The sequence below is a fragment of the Rhamphochromis longiceps genome, linkage group LG19 (assembly GCF_057381845.1).
Source record: "Rhamphochromis longiceps isolate RC_006_pf linkage group LG19, R_longiceps_female_GT1.1, whole genome shotgun sequence".
NCBI lineage: Eukaryota > Metazoa > Chordata > Actinopteri > Cichliformes > Cichlidae > Rhamphochromis > Rhamphochromis longiceps.
The window spans coordinates 14,798,359-14,822,558 of record NC_140575.1 but is presented as its reverse complement, the minus strand read 5'-3'; the positions used below and the strand labels follow the sequence as shown (position 1 = coordinate 14,822,558).

General features: G+C 38.7%; 1 protein-coding gene across 1 annotated transcript in view; it reads left to right on the top strand.

The window, feature by feature from the left end:
* The window catches only part of sntg2 (syntrophin, gamma 2), a 104,169-nt gene that overhangs the window by 59,462 nt on the left and 20,507 nt on the right, over positions 1–24,200 (top strand). Inside the window, exons 10-14 of the mRNA XM_085392152.1 lie at positions 4,825–4,954; positions 6,682–6,720; positions 7,840–7,956; positions 15,446–15,517; positions 15,790–15,996. Coding sequence (XP_085248278.1) covers positions 4,825–4,954; positions 6,682–6,720; positions 7,840–7,956; positions 15,446–15,517; positions 15,790–15,996 — 565 coding nt within the window. The remainder of the gene's footprint in view (positions 1–4,824; positions 4,955–6,681; positions 6,721–7,839; positions 7,957–15,445; positions 15,518–15,789; positions 15,997–24,200) is intronic.

Sequence of the window (24,200 nt, the reverse complement as noted above, 5' to 3'; positions counted from 1 at the left end):
GTGGTAATCACTGCTGTAAGCGAGAGAAATGTCAGGTGTCCAAGCCTTAAAAAAACAAATATCCAAATCCCCAAATTAAAAGCTGAATTAATTATCAGAAAATTAACATTTGATTTGATTAAATGAATAATAAGGTGCAGCACTCATTTTTCAGTTTGGCTCACACAGACCTGGATGGGGATAGCATATTTAATATTATCCTTATTATATTTTTACTTTGTTACATGCATATATCCTGTAATGCAAGAGTAGGTCCTGAGATGATTTCTATAAAGCTTTTCTAATATCTCATTCCCACTTGGAGGATTTTCCATTAGTGTTGATGGAAAGGTGTTGACTCATGGTCTCATTTAAAGTTGATGTGGACTCTGCACACTGCGGTCGATTTGTATCTGAAAGTTTAAACAATGCTCTAGTGGTCCTTGTTAGTACATGCTGTATGCTTCCAGTTGGTATGCCAGATACTTTTTCAAAGTTTTACTCTCAAATGCTAAATTTAATTCTACTCTTAACAAAATGTTAAGAGCAAAGAAGAGCAAGCCTTGTTTCTTTCTTTTTGAAAACATTTTTTCAGTAATACCGAGGTGTCAGAGATGTCCCTCATCGTGACGTAATGGCGTATTATCAGCCTTTTGTTTAAGCTATCAAAATGGATACATTTGAAAGGGAGGAGACCTTGCAGATTAGCAGGGCTTTGTCAGCCACACTTGTGTTAACAGCTGGGCTTTTTAAACAATTCTAAAAGCAAGCAATTATGTACTCAAAGTGTTATGCATCAAAGTTTCATCCTTGGCCAGTGTGAGTAAGTGCACTTAATAGGTTTGCAAACAGTTTTTGAGAAGGTACTCAGAAACATCACAGAAATAAAGGCAGTAACAAATATTACAGTGTTTTATGATATCATTTAGAAAATTTGCATGAATTGTCCCTTTTAATTCCTTACATGACATAAGAAGTGTTTATTTTCCAAAGAAAAGATGCCAAGCAGTGTGCAAACCTACTTTAGGGGCTCAGAAGCTAAATACAGGTGCAATTGAGTGACACTGGTGCAAAGATGTGTAGTTTGTGTGTAGAGAATTGTTTAAGATCCTGATGACACAGCACCATTTGACAAGGCAAAAGTACAGGTAATTACAGCTACAGTTGTTTCCCTTACACTTACATATAAAAGAGTCAGTCAGATAGAAAGTTAATGCAAGATTATCTGGCACAGCTTCCTGGTGTTGTGCAGCAGACAACCATAAGAACAGCACGAGCTTGTGCAAACAGTGCACTCATGGGTGCTGGTGCTCACTGCTACTTGCTAATCAATGCAGAAACAGGCAATCGTGTGTCTGTACGGGGAAAGCAAGACCTCGTGGTGGAGGCGCAACTGCTCACTGTTTGGCATTAAATTTTTTGGCTAAGATTCTTCTTAGTAGTTTCCAAAGGGGAATGAAAGGTCACTCAGGTGAACTGAAGCTTAATGATCATTTCTGTGAGAGGGATTTCCAGCAACCACGCTGGGACGGCGTCTTTTTGCACATTGGAAATAAAAGATATCACTACTGAATACCCAAAATATCTCCAAGGTTCAGAAGTTCATAATAAAAAGGATGCACTAGACCAGCGGTCCCCAACCTTTTTTGCGCCACGGACCGGTTTATGCCCGACAAAATTTTCACAGACCGGCCTTTAAGGTGTCGCGGATAAATACAACAAAATAAAACTAGTACTGGTACCGAAAAAAAGAAGACTTATTCATAACACACGTGAAAAGACCAAGTTAACGATAAAAACGATAACAAAATAACGCTGAAAACCGATAAAAACCCTGAAAACCATACATTTCACACCCGAGCCTCAACTCTCGCGGCCCGGTACCAAACGACTCACGGACCGGTACCGGTCTGAGGCCCGGGGGTTGGGGACTGCTGCACTAGACCACCGTCTTACCCATGCAACACTGTAATGCACACGCCTGACACTGAGTACATAACCTTGTCTTTATCACATCACCAACATTAGTAGACTAAACATATTGCAAAACTACTATTAAACAAATGGATGGGCTCCAGTTGTTCAGTGAAAGTAAATCCAGCAGAAAATACATGCACCAAGTTAAAATTTTCATATATTTTTAAGCACCGTAGCTCAAGCTCAATTCCAAAGAGATGAATGTGTTCCCAGTATACTTTCAACTCTGTTATATGCTCACCGTTTGTGCAATTTACACTTTTAATATAGGGGCACACCAGCGAAAAGTAAGGCTACTGTTAATTAGATAAAATTGCCATGGATTTCATGCCTGCACGCTACCAAGAAAATGACTATGTAGCCAAATGACCACTAAACATATTGACTGGTAGTTGTGGGAATTAAACTGGGACAAAAATGGGGGGTTTAATTTCGTGAAAATCACAACTTTAATTAAAGGAATATTATATTGCACTTTAATGATTCAAGCTGGGTGTTTGATCAGTGTCATGGATTCAAAGTTGCACTCACATCTATGCATTTCTTGGTAAGAAATCAAAAGCAAACAAGTTTCTCTCATTCATTATGCCGAGAATGAAATGCCCCAAAGCCTGCTCATTTCCCTGCTTCACTAATCAGTAGCCATGGCACATTTCCCCTCTCTCTGCCACTTGTACTATATTGAAACTAATGGCTTGATTCCCCCAAAAACAGCTTCTTCCTGTATATTCTTCGTGTGTTATCCTGCGTGTTGACTGGGTGATATGTCCATGCTCTGTCTCAGTGGATTTATTACTGCCTAGTCCAGCAGGCAAGACACAATAATTTGTGCCGCTGGGAATGGCGCAGATGTATGAAAAAACGCACTCTCCCTAGATCCCATCTCTCAGCAAGGATTTTTTTGTTCTGCTCAGTGAAGGTGGAAGGGCTTTAGCAGCTCCTCCTGACAGCGCTGTTCTCCCTACATTGAGCCGCCAGCTGTCCGTTCCTTTGATTAAGCTCTGCATTTTCAACTCCTCATTCACTGCCTTTTCTCTCTCGTATCTGCCCTTGTGCTGCATGGCCTCTAAAGTTTTACGTCATTTGAAAGAGATCTAATTGATATACCGTTTTATTTATTTATTTTTAAGGTGAGCTCATCAGCTGCTCATTTATCCATGCAGTACTCACTGAAATGCAACTAGATGCATTTGGCAATGCTTGCTCGAAAAACAAAGACTTTCTGAATATCCATTAGTGATGCTTCACAGTTACACAAACCACAACACAAGGCAAATTTGGGTCAGGCACTGGGACAGAAAGAATTTGCACCCTTGTTAAATCAAAAAAACCGACATTCCAGTCCAGCCAAAATCACCCCTGGAGAGTCACTGGGTCAGTACACAGGCAGCGGAACATACGATTTTAACAAGCCTGTTGCAGATACAGTATAACAGTCATGCTCAGATTTGTTAGGAATGCTGACTTTGTATAATCTAACCTCGAGTAGCTGCTCTGTCTGTGCGTGAAGATGGAGTGTTTGGTTTAGGAGCTGCCTAAGAAGATTTCCCTCTTCACACTGTGCGTTGGAAGCATTTTATTGTTTCTGTGTTTATCAGCCTTCATCTCACGTACCTTAACAGCATCATACTGCTGCTGCTCAACACTTCTCAAAAATTCAGGTTTTTTTCCCCTTCTTTCTAATGTTGTAGATTCTCCACTGCAGTGCCTAAAATTGCTTAACCATCTCATATAACCGTTTTTCCATGGCAACCATCTCCGAAGCTAAAAGTATCAGCATCGTACGAATGCACTGAAATTAAGTGTCAAAGCTTTGCATTCTGCTGATGAGCGTGATTCGCCTCAGATGACCTCATCAGAACCCCATCAACAGAGAAACTTAATTGTATTTGTAAAAGAATGCCCTTGACTGCAAACCACTCCAAAGTAACAAAAGAGGTTTTAAATACAGGCCTAAATAAAGGAAAGGAAATGAAGGGACACGTGAAGCAAATTTTTACTGTTAATATTCTCACTTTACTCTGTAAATGGTTTGTGATTGGTGGCTTTCTCAACCTTAACTGCAGTATGTTACATTTTCACATCTATTAGCTGGTTGGCCGTCATGCCGGGTGCTCTCTTCATCCTCTGGAGTATATTTGGGTTGGGTAGCTGGTAATCTGTCCAGTAGACCAATTCCACAGCGGTCATTTGACAGAAAACCTGAGCCCTAATAATAATAATAATTATGATTAGTATTATGACTATTATTACTGTCAACACTCTTATCTCGTAAGGGCTGCTGTGAATAAAGCACATAAATATGAATCTACAGCTAGCTTGACTGATTTGGCAGAAGCAATGGGAAAATGGCACAAAGTTACCACTCCTAGCTAAGAAATAGCTGGGAATAAAATTTCTAACAAAATGAGGAAAAAAGTATTTTAAAAAAGAAGTCCGTTTTAGCAAAGTTTACAATGAAAATGGGTGATGGTCCTGGTGTTTGAATTTTACCTATGGACAGAGCCAGATTGGTACTTTGTGCCCATCTCCAGAAGGTTGTTTGTCCTCTGGGCAGCTTTCTCTTAGCGGACCTCTCACCTTTTCATATTGTAGCAGCTAGTAGCAGTTTCTTTAAACATGTCCATAAAAAGATAGCTGCTGCTTGCGTCACTCATTGGTTTTGAAGCTTTAACCTGAACATTACAGTCATCAACATTTTATTAAAGTTGGGCGTTTTTACATAGGAGCCATCAGATGATAACCCTCCACTACATGTAATAATGCATCTATTAAGGCTTACAGACTATAAATTCACAGTTTGACGACTCAAGCTTCACTTGTTCAGTATCAGCATTGATCCTCTCGTCTCTGTCTTTACTCTACCAGGTTCAACTGTTTTGAAGTTTTTGCCTTGGATGGAGCCAGCACCAATATTCTTCAATTTTGCACTGCAGCAGAAAGCACAGACTGGCTCCAAGCAATATCCACAAATATCAATGACTTGACGCAGGAGAATGTAAGTGCATTTCTAAACATTAGAGGCTTGGTTGGATCTTCCTCTGAGTGTGTACTAAAAATGAAGGTGAAAAGAGTGATTCGAATGCTCTCGTGTTTCCATAAAGTTTAAAATGAATGATTTACACATGCACATTAATAGTTTCACAACGGGAGGAAGGAAGGAATCACAAAACTTGACAAAATTCAGGTTGTGAATTATTTTCCACTTTTGATCTGCTCAGTAATAAAAGAACCCTTGAAACTGTTTTGCCCACAGTTGTTCCCCCCATCACACATTAAAGTAGTTTTAATAGACCCTTCCTGGCAAGCACTCATTGACTCACAGTGGCACCTCTCCCCCTCTACTGACAAAAAAAAAAAAAGAAAAAAAAGATGCTCTTCGATACCTAATTAATGGCTGCTAAGTAGTCATTCGGCGCGTGCTCTGCTCGCTCTCATTTCCTCCTATTTCACTTTGATTATCACGCTGATGATGCGAATAGTTTTTGGTGAGGATGAAGACTTACTGTAAGCCCGTGCTCATCGATGGCACAGCTGCCTTTTTTAAAAAGTGTGATTAATTCATGCCTGCATTCACCTAATTACGGACGTGCAGCGTGATTGCTAAATGGCCAATCAGGATGTAATTGTGTTGCCACCTTGGGAGAGAGCGGAACTTTTGTTTTAATGACCTACAACCTTTAAATAGACTCTTTAACACTCTTGGGGTCCGTCGCAGACATGGTGGAAGACTATATGATGCTCTTTGATGTTCTTTTAGAGGAAATAGAGAAAAAAATATAAATATTTGGGCAGCAGCTTGCTGATATCTAATAATATGAAGATTTCAGGTGACGGTGAACTTTTCGAATGTAGCTCAGGTGGAACAAGCAAGTCGCGAGCCCCATGCTGATTGTGATATGCTGACACACCAGGTGTGCTTTCAGTGTGAAAATGCTTTGCTCTGGTTTGCAGCATTTTTCCTGCTGAGTGATAACCTCTGTGGCACATTTGGAAAATGCTTCTCTTTTTCTGGACCTATATTTTCTGAAGGTGGGCTTTAATTGACATGCACTGTCATCCAATGACTTTAAAATGGGTCTGCTATTTTGTGGATTGGTGGGGAGCCAACATGTCACTCCAGAGAGGCGTTTTTTCATTTTCCTTTATTTCACTGATTTCATTTATTGTGTCCATGAATTTATTAGATTCATTTGCAGGAAAGCATGTTTCCCAGGCAGTGCTGCCAACTTCAGATGTTTTTATTACCTCATTAATACTTTATAATACATTTATATTTGCTACTTAATTTACATTTGGTTTTTTTTGCTTTCCTGAGCAGTTTGTGTGGTGTGGTGGTGTTCACTGCCCCGCTAGAGAAGGCTACTGCCTTCATGTAGTTCCATGGGGCTACATGGACTTTAACAGTGTTTACGATGGCCATATGTGTCACAATAACATTTATATTAAAAGACTAAATGAGTCACTTAACCTGTGGTTTTAACAAACAAGCTGATTTGTTTATTTATAATAAGTTCTGTAGCATTTAAGTGGTTAGACCTTAGCTTCTCTTGACACGCAGAATGTAAATAGACATTTAAAACTGGTTAGAGTTTGTAAAAATGCACAAAAGCTTTTTAACGCTTTGATTCAAAGCTATTAAGGGTTCAGAATGTTTTTATGTAATCTGAAATGTAAATATGTTTTCTAACTGTATATCTGTTTAATTTCTGTTTCTTTTAATAGATAAAGATCATCAACAAGTACTGCTCTTCAGATGATCAAGTATGTCATTATTTGCCTAACTTGACACAAACACATCATTTTTGTATCTTTTTGAGAACAGGTGCTTAATTGCCAGAAGACCAACAGGCCAATTAAATTCCTTCTGACAGCACACCTTCAGACCACAAAAGAGGCGAAAATCAAACTGAAAATGCCGTCCAACTGCTTGGACGACACTATCAATGTGTATCCCTGCTCTATGAGCAGAAACCTGCCATGTGTGAAATGGCCTGTTGAAGTTAACTCAAATATTTTCCACTGACCATATTCTGGGTGTGAATATCTATTTTAGTCTCTAAAGCAGAGGTCTCAACTGCAGACTGCAATGTTTTAGAAACGGCACTTCTAGCCGTTACATTCATCTCACTTAACACTCGTCCAAAGCTCCTTTTGAACGGCCATAACAGCGTTTCTAGTTATTGTCGTGGCCTTTTTTTTTTTTTTTTTTTATTGTTGTCAAGTTTTCAATTTAGTTACTACTGGTGAGCACATTCCTAGGAGTATACCAATGTATCCCATGTTGGCAGTAACTTTATACACATGTCTATTTAAGTTTTTTGTGAGAAATGTTATAAATGTGTTTAAAATGGCATCGTCTGCGTACGACTGCAGCTCTGTGCAAAATCATCAGGGCAATATGAAAATTCAATTCAATTTGTCAGGGGAAAAAAAAAGTAGAACTTGCTCACTCAAAACTTTACTGCAGGATGCTTTAGATAGAACGTATTGCCAGCAAACAGTCAAGGCCCGAACTTAGAAATCACTGGACGTTGTTAACCACAGGATACGGGAGTGTAGCTGATAAGCAGTGCTTGGGATTTTCTCTGCTTTCCTCTGCTTAGATGAGACTTCCAAGTCAATCTGGAGTAGATAAAAGGAAATTGTTGCAGTGCAGCTGAGACTGCAGAACTGTATTGAAAAGTATCGTTTTAAATGGATGTTTTCTGAGCTGCGTCATTGGGTCCCCCCCCATTCACTTACTTTGTCAGTGCACTGTAGACCATTCTTTTCCATTTTCTTAGTAAGAACATATTTTTCATTGTGTGTGTCTTTTTGTGTATTATCTATTTATTTATTTCAAATCAAATAATGAAAATGTATCCTTCTGAATCTCTGCAGATTGTTCACATGGGCTGGGCATGCGAATGCCCCGAGGGTAGCGCTCCCGGTCGATCTTCAACATTTAAGTTCCTGGCACTCCGAGGACCATATTTTTATATCTTCAAAAGTCCGCCGGTAATTTGTTTTTTCAATTTTCCTATTCAATATGGAGAGGAAATTGGTACATTTCTGTGGTGGGTCAGAAACCTGACTAGAGTTGGGCAGGTTTATAAATCATTTCTTCTAAAGTGAATCATAAATAAAATACATTTCTACAGCTGGCTTTTAGAAAGGAGGGGTTGTGGTATGGTGCATATGTTTGGTGTGGTACTGGATACATGTAATTAGCAAAGGCAACAGATTAAAAAATAAGAGCTCTCGGTCCTCATGTTCTCAGTAGATGAAAAGCCTGAAGTTTTGAAACATAAGAAAACAATTTGCCCACATTTTGTGTTTAATATTGTTGTGAGACCTCTGTGTCATCGTGTAATGTTGATACTTACAGAATCTTTTTTTTTTTTACAATAAACATGTAATATCAGAATAACAGAAATGACAGTTGGCCATTATATTGTTTATAGTGCAATTCCTCTAGTAGTTTATATCGGAGGTACAGAATGGAGCATACGAGCTTTTATTCTGTCCTTCTCTGTACCAGAAGTTCTGTTCACTCGTTGGTATAAAAACCACTGGACACTAAAGTGTCTTTTGTCCTCCTTATATAATTTAGAAAGTGTTTCTGGTTAATCACAGTTATTCAGTGGTTTTTCTCCCGAGGTAGTGTGTGCACATTAATTGTGAGTTAAGTTTTCTTGGCCTTCCTGCTGGACTGTGTCTTTGTTACCCTTTACACAACTGTACACAGGAGAAGCTAATGTTCTCTTTGATGGTTCGTTAGTGTAGCAAACTTTGGTGTGCATGTATTTGCTCTGTTTAAATTCAGATTGTCAGAGACTTTTGATCTCTTCTTAGCTGCAGTTTGAGAACAGAATCCAAGCGTTTCCTGACCATTTTATGAGGAGGCACGAAATAATAATAATGACTATTGACGACAGTGGCTGTAGGTGAACAAATACAGTGCAGCATTTCTTCATAAATATTTTCATTTCAAATTGCTCATTATTGTGAAAGAGAAAAAATACTGTAAGAGGGGGGAAAATTTTTTGTAAAAAGCTTGTTTTAAGTCATAAAGAAAATTCTCTTGCTTGAACAAGTTGCAGCAAATTAAAGTTTTTCCAGGCTTGAAGTGTGCCAGGCAGGCACCTGTAAGTGCAAACGTCCCGAAAGGAACTCCAGATATTGCAAGCCTTAGGTCTGCTCACATCTACTTATTACAAATACTGGATAACATTTCAAACCCAGCAGACCAAAATAATATGAAGGGTCTTACAAGAGGGCGACCCCCATCACCAAGATCTGCAAAAGCAGATCTCGTATCTAATCTTGTGAAGCCATCTTACACTTCCTGAGAAAACAGCATGCGTGTTACCCAAAAGTGCAAACCCCCCCCCCAAAAAACATCTCATGCATGTTGAGTGCTGCTCTTTTATGATTGGTGAGGACCATTCCACATGTAAAATGCAGTGGTGAGTGAGAAAACAGTTATGATAAAAGCAGGTGGAGCAGCTTCAAGCTGAATAGCAAAGCAAATATAGAAAAATAATTATATTCAAGAGCAGATAAAACTGTAGATTCCTCAAATATCTTACATCTCGTAAAAGTGTGTTCTCAAAAACCAGTTTTAGACCGTTTTTCCTTGGTGGGTGTTCCACATTAATATTTAAAAATGAGTATAGCATTCAGCTGGGCTCCTAATAATATATATTAACAGTTTAAATGTTACAGCCATGAAGAAATTTGGATATGAATGGTGGGCTGAAGATTCTCTGGTGACTTTATTAATAGAATGCACCAGGTTTTATTTTAGTTTGGAGTTTAGTTTAATTAGAGATGTGTGAAATGTATCAAAAGCAGGCTGTAGATTTGCAAAGAAGATGTTAAGGAAAGAGGTAGTCGCATATAAAAGTAGCACCATCTGTGTTAACTTTAGTTTTTGGTGCCAGAGATAAATTTTATGGTGAATAAAAAAGGTCCAAGACTGGATTCCCTGCTGAACACCTGTGCAAACTACAAGGACATCTGGGCTGAAGTCTTTGGAGTACAAATTAAACAGTAGAGTGTCTAGTAGAGTGTCACGATACTGAATTAAATGCTTTTGAGAAATCCACAGAATAAAACAAAGAACCTTTAAGATGGTTATTAGTCTTTATATACGCTTACCTACTGCAATTAACTTAAAAATGAGCTATAAGAAGAGCAGTTAGCCCAGCACAGAGGCAAAACAGGGAGAGGTCCAGTTTAAACTGACAACTTTACGACATATCTTATATCCGCTTATCAATCCAAAAAAAAGAAGAAGAAAACATTAGAACATATAGAATTAAAGATTTTATTGTTTTAAAATATCTTCGAATAAAATTAAATGATAATTGAAAGAATGGAAATCAGATTTAGCTTTTCTAATAAGTACAAGACAGTTTTTTCTTAGTAGCTGAAACTTTGCAGATAGAAGATTGTTAGATATTCAAAATCAGTCTGTTCTGCAATGAGAGCATTGTGGAGGAGAACCAAGGATTATACACAGATATATTCTGAAAATTTTAAGGCGGCATGATTAAGTACATATTAAAATTTGTGACGTGATGAAAGGTAGGTCATGATTGGAAACGTTTTCAATTTAATTGAGGTCAGAGTGCTGCTGTTCCTTAAAAAAATAAATCTTTTCATTAAGATATTTAAAATTCAGTTTATTTATAAAATGTAGCAGGTTGTTAGTCTGAAGGTCAAACATTTTTCTGTCACATGTAGTTGGGCACTGGTAGCTGATGTATCCAGAAGAAATTGCACCAGTGGGTTATTTAAGTGGGTTATTTGTTCAAATATGATCTATCATGGTTGATCTAAAAGGAATGCATTTATTTGGACATGTAAGGCTACAAATCAATTATTATATAATAATCTCTTGTAATGTTGTTGTAATGTAGCAGAACGTTTAGAGAGCAAATCTAAATTCAAGTCACACTCAATAACTTCCTCAGAACTAACATGTAATGGCAATACTTCGGCAGTCTCTGACAGGGCTGAACTGCTTGCAGCAGGGAGATGATGAACTCCAGTAACAGTAAAATGTGCACTACCTCCAGGGGAGTCAATAACAATATATTCAGTAGTCTGGTAGCGAAGCAACATTAACAAGGCAAGCCTCTGTGTAGAGCCTTTGACACAGTCATACTGCACCTTGTTGTTTTCCTGTCAATGCCAAAGACATGTAGTAATGCAAATTTATGTCCACATGATTGACCTGATTAGGCAAGTTTCAGTAAGGACAAAAATTCTCTTATGTCAACAAAATGCAATTTTTGGAATTGTAAGGGGCTTCTTATGTTTAGATGTAATATAGCTCACTGAACTGTACTGAGAGGTCATTTCAGTGGAGATGTGTTCTCTCTCTCGGGAGGCTGTGTATTGATCATTGAAAGATTATTTAATTTAACTATAGATAAGGTGGGTCAGAAGCTAGAGCGGATCAGGGTAGATGAGGATTCCTCCATTCTGCATGTCAAAGTATCCTTGAGTAAGGTCCTGGATCTATCAGAGTCGTGACTGGGTGAATGAGGCTTGTAGTAAAAAGTACTGTTAAACTAGGAAAAGTGCTAAACAAGTACCAGTCCACTCATCTGGATTAATAACTACCTAACAGCATTTCACTTCAGTAATTTTGCAGGAACACTCATATCAGTTGCCTTTCTTCTGATATGCAGCCTTCTTCAGTGGCCAGCTGTATGGACAGTATGAGTCCTGCTTAGCTTCCTTTTATTCCCCTTTTCCCGCCAACTGGTACTCAGCTGTATGAGACACTTTTCATATTTACAGCTAAATCAACAAGTAGGTCTGAGAGACCATTACCTGACCATGAGATGAGAAGCTTCTTCCTCCCACACGCTGAAGACATGCATGTAAGGTTATTTGGTGACTCTAAATTGGCTACATATGTGAGGTTGATGGAGTGAAATGTATAGAATAAAAGTGCTATATGAATGTATGCTTAAAGTTCTCTGAGGGGTCAGTAAGATGACAAAAGCATTGTATATATGTGGATATTACATAGCTCAACAGCCAGTATTGCTGCCTCTCTGTACTCATTAGCACACTGACAGCATTTCCATGTACTGAATATCTTAAAGAGCTCTGCTAACCTTGCCCTTGCTACTTGACATCCCACTGTCCATTTGCATATGTGCAAGAAATTAAGCATTTCATCATCTATGCAGATGCTTTCTGCAACTCACGTAGGCACACTGTTGCATTCCTTTTGACTTCCATCCTCTGCTCGAGTCTCCAGACTGGCTCTGTTTCTGTGTCAGGTTACACGGCTGTCTGAACAGTGCATTTTTACAATTCCCTCTGCACACTGATGCTTTGTGTTAACATTAGTGATGGTCACCCCAGCTGTTTGTTGAAATGGCAGGAACAAGAGCCTGGCCTTGTTTAAACTACACTTGCTGATACCATCAAACGGGCCCTTTGTTGCAACCTGTGCATCATTGTGCTTGAGACATCACTACAGGAAAAAGAATCATAACCATCAGAGATTTTTAGTAACACTGGGTGAGAGGCCTCTGGTCTGGTATACTCAACCACATACATAAGCTACAACATTAAAACTTAATCTGGCACAACCCCCCCATTCCCAAGAAAACAGATTTAACCTGGTAGGGCATGGACAAAGGACCTATGGGGGTGTCCTGTGAAGTTCTAGGATATTGGTTTGTGGGTTCTGCAGCTGGGTCGTACTCTTAGCGTGGGGGATTTTGCTTGGTCTTTAGAAGATTTGATGTCCATTAAATGGCAGAACCTAAAGTTTACCAGGAGAAGGTTATAATGTAATGAGATCATTAGCATTATTAACTTCACCTGTCAGTGCTGATAATATTTTGGCCAGTATAATTTTTAAACTGTTCTTTAAAGTGCTGCAGGAAAGTCTTTTACAAAGAGTATGCCAGAGGCTAAAAAAAAAATTGTGACACAGAAATGGTGTTTTTGAAGGTGAGCTTAGGAAGAAAAAACCCCAAACCTTTTTGTAGCTTTTCGTAGTTTTTAAATAAAGAGAAAAAGCTACAGGCTGGGAGCAGGCGAGAACTGCAGTACACTACACACAACGCAGATCAGTTACAAAAATGAAAAGGGTTTTTTTTGGTTAAGATATAGGCCAGTCATAGGACCAACAAATCATGTTTACAGGATGAGAGCAAAAGAAGTGAGCAGCTGTACTTTTAATGAACAATACTAATGGATGTATTGTGAAGTCACTGAAGTTATGGTTCCTTGAGCTAAAGACATTATGCAGCTGGTGGGCTGTGAAATGCCAGACGTGTCCTCTAGCTTGTGTTGAAAAATGGTAGTAGCCAATATCCCAGAGGCCGAGAGGCCTTGAATATTCAGCAGTATGTTTTTATTAGTATCAATTATCATGTGTCAAAAAGAAGTCAACAGTAACAGCTCAGCAGAGTAAGAGAAAATTTACTTTAGTACTTCAACAATGTTAGCTGTTGGAAACCAAAAAAAGGCCTTATTTTTATTATTTTAAATCCAAAATTTTCCGCATATGGGATAAAACATGGCCGAATGAATATACCCAAACCAACAGTGTGTGATTTTGCACCACGACTGTCATTTCACCACCACGTCCATGACATGACGCCTGGCGCGAACAGTAAGGAGTCTTTAGGGATGTTTACGGCTGTCGCTACGTGTTATTCAGTCATTTAGATTTTTCATGCAAAGCTGATTTTGTATGGGATGTTTTGTTGTTTTGTTATTTATAGGACCAGTACAACACAACCTATCGTAAAGAAGACAAAGAGGCAGTAGACATTGTTCATTGTGATTAAATAAGTGGAAATACACTGAGGAACGATTTTAGAACAGTTTCACAACTAATTTTGTTTACCTGGGACATAATGGATCTTTCTTTGATCTTATTAGATGCTATCACACTGGAAAATTATTTTAAATACCTAAACAAAATCAATCAACAAATTAAGGATTTTCTTTATGCACAAGCAAACTGAATGTTGCAGAAGATGCAGCAGACATTTTCATGAATTCAGTAGTTTAGTTTATTAAGATCCCCGTTAGCTCCTGCAATAGCAGTACCTACTCTTCCTGGAGTGTGACGAAATTTAATAAAAAAAAAAAAAATTTCATACAAAAAAGACGTACTACATTAAAAGAAAAAAAAAAGGCTCAAAAACAAGAGAACACCACAATTAAAACCAATAGCTCCACATTAAATATCTGTAAGAATCACAACTCACTTTTGCTTTTTAAATGATCAACTGACCAACATGCTCATCACACAGATGTCTGAAACCTAACAAAAAATAACCAATTCTACTGACTATTCCCGTGTAATTGTAATTTTATATATATATATATATATATATATATATATATATATATATAGTTTCAATTTTTTGCAAAAAGTTGTGTTAATTCCTAAGATCAAGAATAGTCCTCAGAGTAGTCATTTGAGGATGACTATTCTATCCAGTCTGTACTTTGGAGTCAGACGTATAAATATGTTTAAAATTTAAATGATAAAAGCTCCTTCTAGGATAATGCTGATTGTTTGTTGTTGTGAAACTAAACCAAACCAAACTAAACAAGGAGCTAAACTTAAGTTGCATAAGATTATTTACTCAATTGTACAGTAACTCCTAACATAACTCTTGCATGTGTGTCTCTGATTTCTAGGAGTTGGTCAGTTAGCTTGATGCTAACACCTAATGAAAGTACAAATCTAAGACTAGTCATGAAATTTAGTTAATAATGTTAAATATTAAATCATCAAAAATACTTACTTCAGGTAATTCTAAAGCTAATGTTGAAATAGCATAAAGAAAAAAAAGGATGGATTTTTGCTTACCAAAGAGGATTATAAACATCAACTACACTACAGATATTTAATATTATTAGCATACGTGTAACCTTTTCAGATGACTGATCATCAGGCTTATAGTGTCCACTTGGCAAAAAAAATCAAATGACCGCACTTTGTGCATAACATTGTATCTCAGTTTAAGCACACCCCAAATAAAGCTCCCAGCCTTGCGTTGGACATGCAGTAAGCCTGTATGTCTACTAAATTCAGCCGTCACTTTCATTTTTAATTTTTCTTTCTGTGGCCATAAAAAAATATTCTCAGTTGGATTTTTTACAAATCCCAATTTAAATCTGAGGGATTATTTAAAGTTGTTATTTGTGAAACAAAACCTGAAAGTCCTAGTTTTTAAAGGCTCTGGTTTATTTTGCTGTAGTCTTTGAAATCTACGCGTTACTTTCATGATTTAAATGTTCTCCCCGTGCCGAGTGCAGCAGGATCAATCCATTTTGCTCCCTGACACTGGCAGTCATCCAGGGCTTCACAGAAAGCAACAAAGTGACCTGCCTAACTTTCATTTGCATTTATTATGTGGATGAGGAAGTGCTGCTAACAAGTGCAAAAAAGCTTGTTTGTATACGCTTCCTCTTCATCTCATCCTCCTTGATGTTTATTTCTCAGATCAGTGCTGCTGACTGGGGACAAGCTGAAACAACATATAACCTCTATGAGGTTCTTTTCAAGGTTCACAAGGTAAGTTATGAGAAGGATGCTGTGATGTGCATCAGGGCTGTTCAAATTTTGATCACCTCTTTGCTCTCTTTAAAGATGTTTTCCTCTTTGAGCATGTCGTATAGTGATTCAGGGAGCTGTCTAACCAAGGCATGTACACAGAGAAGGTTCATCTGTTTAATCTGCGAATATAGAGAAATACTAGTGATTCCTTCTACTTACATCAGCTGTAGAAAGTGAAATAACAGCGTACCTTTCCCCCAGTATGTAGTAATTACAAGCTTGCATTACAGCTGTGGATGGCAGAGGACTGCTGGCTCCAGGCAAGGCTCTACTTGGGACTGGAGCATTCTCCTGAGCAGGACACGGAGTCTCTGTGCTTCAGTATTCTGGTCGGCCACGGCCAGAGCCACACCTTCAGGGTAGAGCTGGCCACTGACCTGGCTATCTGGGAGAAGTCCTTCCAAAGGGCGGTCTTCTTGGAAGTGCAGCGAATACAAGTGAGTACTTTCATATAAAATGATCTCGGACCATTTTTGGGTATTTTCTGTTTGAATATTAGTTCGAATGGAGTGCCTCTAAAATAAAGCACCTTTTTCTCAACTCAAAGGAGGAACGCGAAGTATTGAATGTTTGTGGAAATTAAGACCACAGCACAACTCTGTGTTTCCGTTGGGCTTTAGAGCCAGAAGGAAGATAAATAGCATCAATAATCTTGGATGATGACTAAAATGTACTCTTCCAAATGCAAACATGACAGTCTGAAAATGGAGCTTTATAATCCTTTAATACCAGTATTATTGCATAGGAACATTACAGCACAATTGCATTTGTGTGTAATATTCCTGTACAATCGTGCACTGGTCCATTTAACATAACAGAACAGCACAAAAATGTTAACATAAAATTTGAAAGCCATTTAAATCCTTCTGTAACACCTATATGATATAGCTATGGTTATTGTCATTGCACCTTTTGTTTTGAGGAAGTGACTTGCATTCATCATTTACTTCCTGTATTTATTAAAACTGTGTATATTATATTTGATACATGAGTTTTTGAACACCTCTTAAAGAAGAAGAAAAATCTGTGTTGATTGGTTAGATGGAGACAATGAGCTGGAAAGGATGTGCAGCAGGTTAGGATGATTAAAGACAGAGATAGAAATGGATGGAGTTAAGTTAGTGGAGTGCAGAGAATTAGTAAGGTGGAAGCGAGGGTAGCTGTGTAAAGGAATGAAGTGTGGAAAGCCGTGTTTATCCAGGTGGCATACCTGTGATGGTATGAAGATGTCTTGAAGAGAGGATGTGGTGTTTTTTAAACTCGAGTGTTTAACACAATCTTGGACAAAAACTGGTTCACCCGAAAGACAAAACGCCAAAACACAGACTTAACAATGTGGTGTATGCTGTACAGTGCAGCGAGGAATGCTCAGACCTCTACATTGGAGAGACCAAACAGCCACTTCACAAGCGCATGGCACAACACAGAAGAGCCACCTCCACAGGACAAGACTCAGCTGTCCATCTGCATCTTAAGGATAAAGGACACTCTTTCGAGGATGCCAATGTTCACATTTTGGACAGAGAGGACAGATGGTTTGAAAGAGGAGTGAAAGAAGCCATCTATGTCCACTGTGAGCGACCATCTTTGAACAGAGGCGGGGGTTTACGACACCAACTCTCTGCCATCTATAATCCAGTTTTGAGATCCCTTCCCAGACGCCTTAACGCCCACTCACATCCTGGGCCATCTGACCTCAGGAATTCGCATGATAAGGTGGGGCCAGGTTTCACAATGAACACACCCGAAACTCTGGCTGATGGGGACCCACACCCAGTTTCACACCTTGGCTCAGGCGATTAGAGGATCATCAGGGGGTCCTTTTGTCCCTCTGTGGGGGGTCACTCCCACTAGGTTATATCTGGGACTCTCCACCATTTGACCTTAGAACTGAAGAAACTTCTCGGATGAGAGGTGAAACGTCTTCAAGCAACTTAAAGAAGTCCAGACGCTTTTCTTTGCAAGCTCCTTTGACAATCTTGGAGATTGAGAAACTGCCAGAAGAGTAGAAGAATGAGACCAATTTTCAAGAACAGGGTTGATGTGCAGAGCTGTAGTAACTAGAAAGAGATGAGGCTGATTAGCCATGAAGAGTTGTTGAAGCTAGGTTAAGTGACACTCGGTGACATGCGTTAGGGCTTCATGCTGAGAATGAACACTACAGCTGTGATGTTTGCTTGATGTTTGATGATGGAGAAGAATAGAGACGATCAGACAGAGTTTCACTGTGCCTTTGTAGATCTAGAGAAAAGCTCTCTGAACCCCTTTTGTTTGCAGTGGTGATGGACAGGTTAACAGATGAGACGAGACAGCGGTCTCTGTGGACTTTTACAGATGACACTCATGAAATCTGTAGTGAGAGTAGGAATAGAATACATGTGTGTGAATGAGAGGTAGGCAGGTGGAAAGGTGAACATGCAAAGTTGGATGAATTTAAATACCTGTATTCAACCAGCTGAAACTATAGACAGTGCACAGGAGAGGTCAAGAAGAGAGTGCAGGCTGGGTGGAGCAGTTGGAGACAAGTCTCTGGGATGATTTGTGACAGAAGCCTAGCAGTGAGTCTAACAGCAGAAGGAGGAGGCCGAGTTGAAGATGTTAGGATTTTCATTGGATGTGACCAGAATGGACTGGATTAGAAATGAGTACATCAGAGGGACAGGTCAGGCCGAGCAGTTTAGAGGCTGAGATGGTTTGGACATATGCAGAGGAGGGATAGAGGATATACTGGACAAAGGATGCCAAAGATGGGCCTGCCAGGTACACCACAGAAGATTCATGGCTGTAATGAAGGAGGACACGGTAGAGGGTTGGTGTGACACAGGAGGGATAGGGGTGAGATGGAGGCAGATGATCCACTGTGGCAACCTCTAAAGGGAGCAGGCAGAAGAGAACATTTGGAAGACGTCTAAATCAGTAAAACAATCAGTACTTTTCTGTGATATAAAAATCTAACACATTATCTCCCCACTGGTGAATTACAGGCAATTACAGGCGTGTCTTTTCTTTTGACTAAGGAAACCTTTGTTAATTCCAGTTTTGTTATGAATAACCATTACTTGAAATCTGTCAAAAATGTCATATTTGTAAGTTTTGGGTTTTTTTTAGTTTCTGTTTAAATATACAAAGACATTTACAAACAGTTATTTTAATAATAGAATTTCACCAACATGATTTGGTGTGTCGGGTTTGATGCGGTGAGCAGTTAAGAGTTTTCGTGGCACAGATAGTGCAAATAAAATTAGAGATTAGATTTGGGTCTGAGGGAATCATTATTCAGTCGTATGGCTACACCAGGCTTAACATGCCACAACATTTTTGAATTCTCTGGTTACAGCTCAGAAAAATGCCAGAGGCCTTACCTGCTTCAGATGAATTTGTCTGGCTTGCAAATGGGGCTTAACTGGTCCCCTGACAGTTCCATCCAGCCCATTCCTCCTCTCAGTTTGACAAACATGCACTGAGTTTCGTATCTTTCCCTTGATTTAGGGTATCAAATAGACCGAAATCCCTCATGGAGGCTGGTTGTCATCAAAGTCTGAAAAAGTTGGTCTTTTAGTTTGTGTCCAACGAGCTACATGATCGTTACACATCGCAGGGCTTGGTGAACAAATGACAGCTGGGACAAAAAGCTTTAAAGGTTTTTGAACTGTGATTTCTTCTGATAATAATAAATAAATGTTTCCTTAATTCTTGCTAGGAGCAACGCTTGAATTTATTTTCTGACACGAGCAGTTTCTCTCGTATTTCAGGCCTGCTTATATTAATCACAGTGGTGTCTGCCTATGCAGCTACCCTTGGAAACTATTGTGATGATTGTCAAACCAGCGAATCACTTGTCTAGTTGACAGATGTGTAAAACACTTCTTAATTATAATAACAGATCAGTTCATTTTTTTGGCAACTTACAAGTATATGGATGTAGAGCTCATTGTAATTTGCTGTCTAGGCCAGCTGCCAATAGTTTGACTGCAACTTAAAATTAATAATTAAAATACATTCAGTTTAAATGTTTCATCCTTAACATACATAACAAAATGTTACAGCATACAGCAGGAAAACTCAAACCTTACTGTTTCAGACAAAGTGATATCACACAAAAGGGGAAAAAAAGGCTCAACCAGAAATACTTTGGGTGTAGGACCTGACAATGAGTCACACGAATTCTTTGTAGTGCATTTGAGCTGGCGCTATATAATGCTGCATCTTGGACACCTCCCAATGTTCAGACAAACCTCCCAGTGAAAGACACTTTATTTTCAGTCTTTTTTTGTTTTCGTAGATTTTATTGGCCTGCATGTTAATTTAACACTGATGTTTAGGAGTTTAAAGCCATCGCCAGGCCACAGAAGCTCTGTGTTTTTGTGCTCGTTCTGTAGCGAAATACTTCAGGGGCAACTTTTGATTTTTCAAACACCTGCTGGTGTTTTGTCGTTCTCTTTGTGGTCGGCTCTGCTTCATCAGAGGGCAGATGTTTGGAGGTTATTTCTTTGATGCTGGCTAACTAATGCCAACTGTGAGCCGCACTTCATATTTAAAGTGGATTCACTGAATACTAAACCCAGATCCAGAGAAAGCTGCAGCTACCTCAGGTGAGGGCTGAGCGCATTTGGTATTTGGGCTGATTTAGCAGGGAAATAATGTGTTTGTGTTGCCCTGAATGCATTTCCATGTGCCTACCAAAAATATATATATATACACTGCGTGTGTGGCAATGATGGAGAGAGGGAGCTCTTTGATATTAAAATTGTGCCGCTTTCATTATCTGACTGGATATAACCCAACCCAAACAAACTCTAGGCCCAACTGCTTTTTAATAAATCTTCTTACCGTACCCCTAAAATACTACTTCCATAATCAACACTGTGTGTTAAGTTACCTCAATATTTTCAGAGAAATGCATATTTCACCATGTGTTACAAAAAAAAAAGAAGGGGAAATTGGATAAAATCAGGGCAAAAGAAGAATCTGCAAACCTGAAAAAAGAAACTACCTGCTGTAGATGAATAGTATCTAAAAGTCATGTTTTTAAGAAATAGAAAAAAATAGAGATACAGCTGACCCTTCATTTACTGTTAAATTATGTTGCTGTCATGAAGCCATTCCTATGAAAGGTATGCCAAACACAACAAGTGGACTGAAAAAACAGCCGTGAGGAATCCTGATTTGGAATTTTTGGTTCAAAATTGTCTTTCACAGTGAATTTCCAAAGGTTTCATTTCTCAGCTTAATACCAACACAGTGAAATCACGCCTGGGTAAAATAAAAACAGAGTGGAAAGTCATGGATTGTCTCCCCCAGAGTCCAGACCTCAACATTACTGAAGCAGTGTGGGATCATTTTGAAGCAGAATGGAACAAAAGGCAGCCAGCATGTAACCAAAGAGAAGCTTTGAATGTCCTTTGAGAAGCCTAGAGAACTGTTCCTGAAGACTACTTCAAGATATGAACAATAAAGGTTTCGGGCTGTATTCTTCAACACAGTGTAAGGTATTGACTTTGAAAGGTTAGAACTGTACAAACTTTTTTCTCTCATTCTGTATTTCCACGCATCTTTCTACACCTATTTCACATTTTCCAAGCAAAATACAAAGAAATGAGGGGCGGTTCATGACTTTTGCACTTTGCACTTTTTTGTCAAGCTTGTTCCAAAAGTGAGTCAGTCCCCATTGTTAAAATGCCCTTTGAATAGTCACGATCTTTAACAATAAAAAGCATTAAACAGCTTCACAAAAAGGAGTGTCCCCAAAATGACGATCAGTTGAAGTATTGACATAAATTAGCAGATTAAATATTAAATAAATGTAGCTAACTAGTTATTACAATGCAGCTTCAAAAGAATCCTAATTTGCACGAGGGTGCAATTTAATGTTTGCTTCAGACTTTTGTACCTGAGATCAAAACACAACACAGAAAAGCAGAGATGGGCTTTTAGCTTTTATGTGACACCGTTTATATGCACATATATTGTCTTTGTTTTTTGTTTTTTTTTGAAAAAAAAAAAAAAGCCTTTTAATGTTGGCTCCTTTTTCACATGAACAAAAGTAAGTTAATCAATGAAGGTCAAATGAATAAAAAGCAATTAAGCCTAATATTTGTTTCTTGTGATAAATGTGCTGAAGCCTAAAAACTCATTGATAAACCTGAAGTCTCAGTTCAGTATTGTTAGCGTGTTTCTCTTTTCCCTCAGTCTTTTCAGAAGCTAATGTGCTCAGTCGGGTTTTATCCGTTGATGGCCAGTTCAAGAACCTTCAGTTTTTATTTCTATTAAAAGCTTTGTGTTTAGGATTGTTGTTATGTAGGGAGAACAAGGGCCAGCCAATGAGACAGAGTTATTAACAGCCAGGGTAAACTAGAAGTGAATAGAGCCTGTTGCTGTCATTATGTGCCATGAATCAACACTGGGAAACAAACTAATCCATGTACCCGAGCAGCCGTAAGGGGCCATGATGGGACGTGATTTGCTAAACATTTCATGTTTCACACGTCTGCTTCTAAAGCAGAAAAGTGAAGCCAACCCAGTTCTTCATCAGTGTTACACTGATGTCAGTGACTCGGTCCCCACTGACCCCCATGTTAAAGCGCCCAAACTCATAAGACAGACAAACATGAATATTTTAACAGGATGAGCAAGTTATCAGTTTAGTTTTGTTTTTCCTATGAAGTAACTAAAGTTATGGTGTTATATGATTACCTGGCACTGAATCTACCAAGGAAGATCACTTTTTTAAAAATAAATAAAAATACTGAAATTAAGGTTCAACGTCCGATCCACAGGCCAGTCGGTGACACCCCATTGCCTGTCTTGGTTTCACACCTGTTTTAATCATGGCCACTTCTCGTCTTTCTCCTCACTTTGACTTTCTACCGCTACATTTTGGTAAATGCCAATCCAGCCTATGGATTCCTCCTTGCTGATAAGAGATTTGCATCTTGCAGCCTCGTCTCTGGGAGTCTGCTGCCCGTTCTTTTGTCTTGATCTTGTGATATTTTCACACCTGTGCTTTCTAGACTGAGAGTGACGTCCTTGACTGTCGTTTTGAAGTTCTTCTTCACAGCTCCAGGGATTTTTCTGTCATCAGCTGAAATTGTTCGCTATGGGCAACCTGTCCTGTGTTTATTTCAAAGTCTAGCACTGGGTACCTTTTCCTTCAGATCTTCCCACACTGCTGTTCTTTATATATTGTTATGATTCTGTCTTTTTTGCTTTCAGACGAGCTGTGTTTCTGTCAGTCAGGTTTCTGGTCGTGTTGTATGCCTTTGGCTTTAGCTGCAAGAAACTCATCTGCTTGTTGTTTTTAACGAACTTTCCCTATTTTGTGAAATAGTAAAATGCATGGAAATCAAAAGTTGATAGTTTCTCCTTTACTGTCATTTTTGTTTTGATTTTAAAATCAAAACAATAATAAACAGAGTATGAAATGCTTTTCACCTTTTGAGGGCACTTTAGTTTTGAAGTTAGATTTTTTTTTTCTGATCAACACCCTGGTGTTAGTCAACCACATTATGTGTTAAAAAAAAGTAAAAAAAAAAAAAAAAAATCAGCACTGCTCATTTCTGCCAATTTAATGCTTCAGCAGTGAGAAGTTATTTAAAAGTGATGAAGTTCAGTGTGATTTTCACTTAGTCTTATTAAGAAACTAATTGCTTCTAAAACAGAACGACTAGCCAGCACTCCGTTTTCCATAAATGTTATTGTTACTTTCAGCGCATTTATCACAAGGAACCAAATTCAAATTCAAATTTTATTTGTCACGTACACAGTCATACACAGTACGATATGTAGTGAAATGCTTGGACAACTGCTCGTGACCTAAAGAAAACAAAAAAGGAAAGGCTATGAATAAGATAGGAAATAAATATGAAAAATTAAAAAGGGTAAATTTAACTAGGAAGGAATAAAATATAAATTAAGGTTAAAAATGAAATAACTGTACAACACAAATTAGAATGAAGGGTAAATTTAACTGGGAAGAATAAGATAAAATATATAAATTAAAGTTGAAAATAAAATAACTGTACAACAAAATACACAATACACAATATAGAACTATATAAGAATGTATGAAGAAATCTAAATATAAATAAATATATACACAATAACAGCAGCTGTACAAGTATTAACCGGAAATGAAGAATATAGTGACCAGTGTTGTGCAAAACCAAAGTCCAGAAAGTCCAGTGTGTGTGTAAGAACTGTATGTGTGGGTCAGTACTGTGTGGTGGTGTGATTGAGAGACCGTATCGCCTGCGGGAAGAAGCTCCTCCTCAGTCTCTCTGTGTTGGTCTTCAGGGAGCGGAATCGCTTTCCTGACCTCAACAGAGAGAACAGTCTGTTGTTGGGATGGCTGAGGTCCTTCACGATCTTCCTGGCCTTGGTCCAGCACCGCCTGCTGTAGATTGAGTGCAGGTCAGGGAGCTCGGAGCGGATGGTGCGCTCAGCTGACCGCACAACCCTCTGTAGAGCTCGTCTGTCCTGCATGGTGCTGTTCCCGAACCAGGTTAAGATGTTTCCCGCCAGGATGCTCTCTATGGTGCACGAGTAAAAGTTCCTGAGCACCTTGGAGGGCAGTTGGAAGTCTCTCAAGCGTCTGAGGTGGTAGAGACGCTGTCGGGCCTTTTTCACCACGGTGTTGATGTGA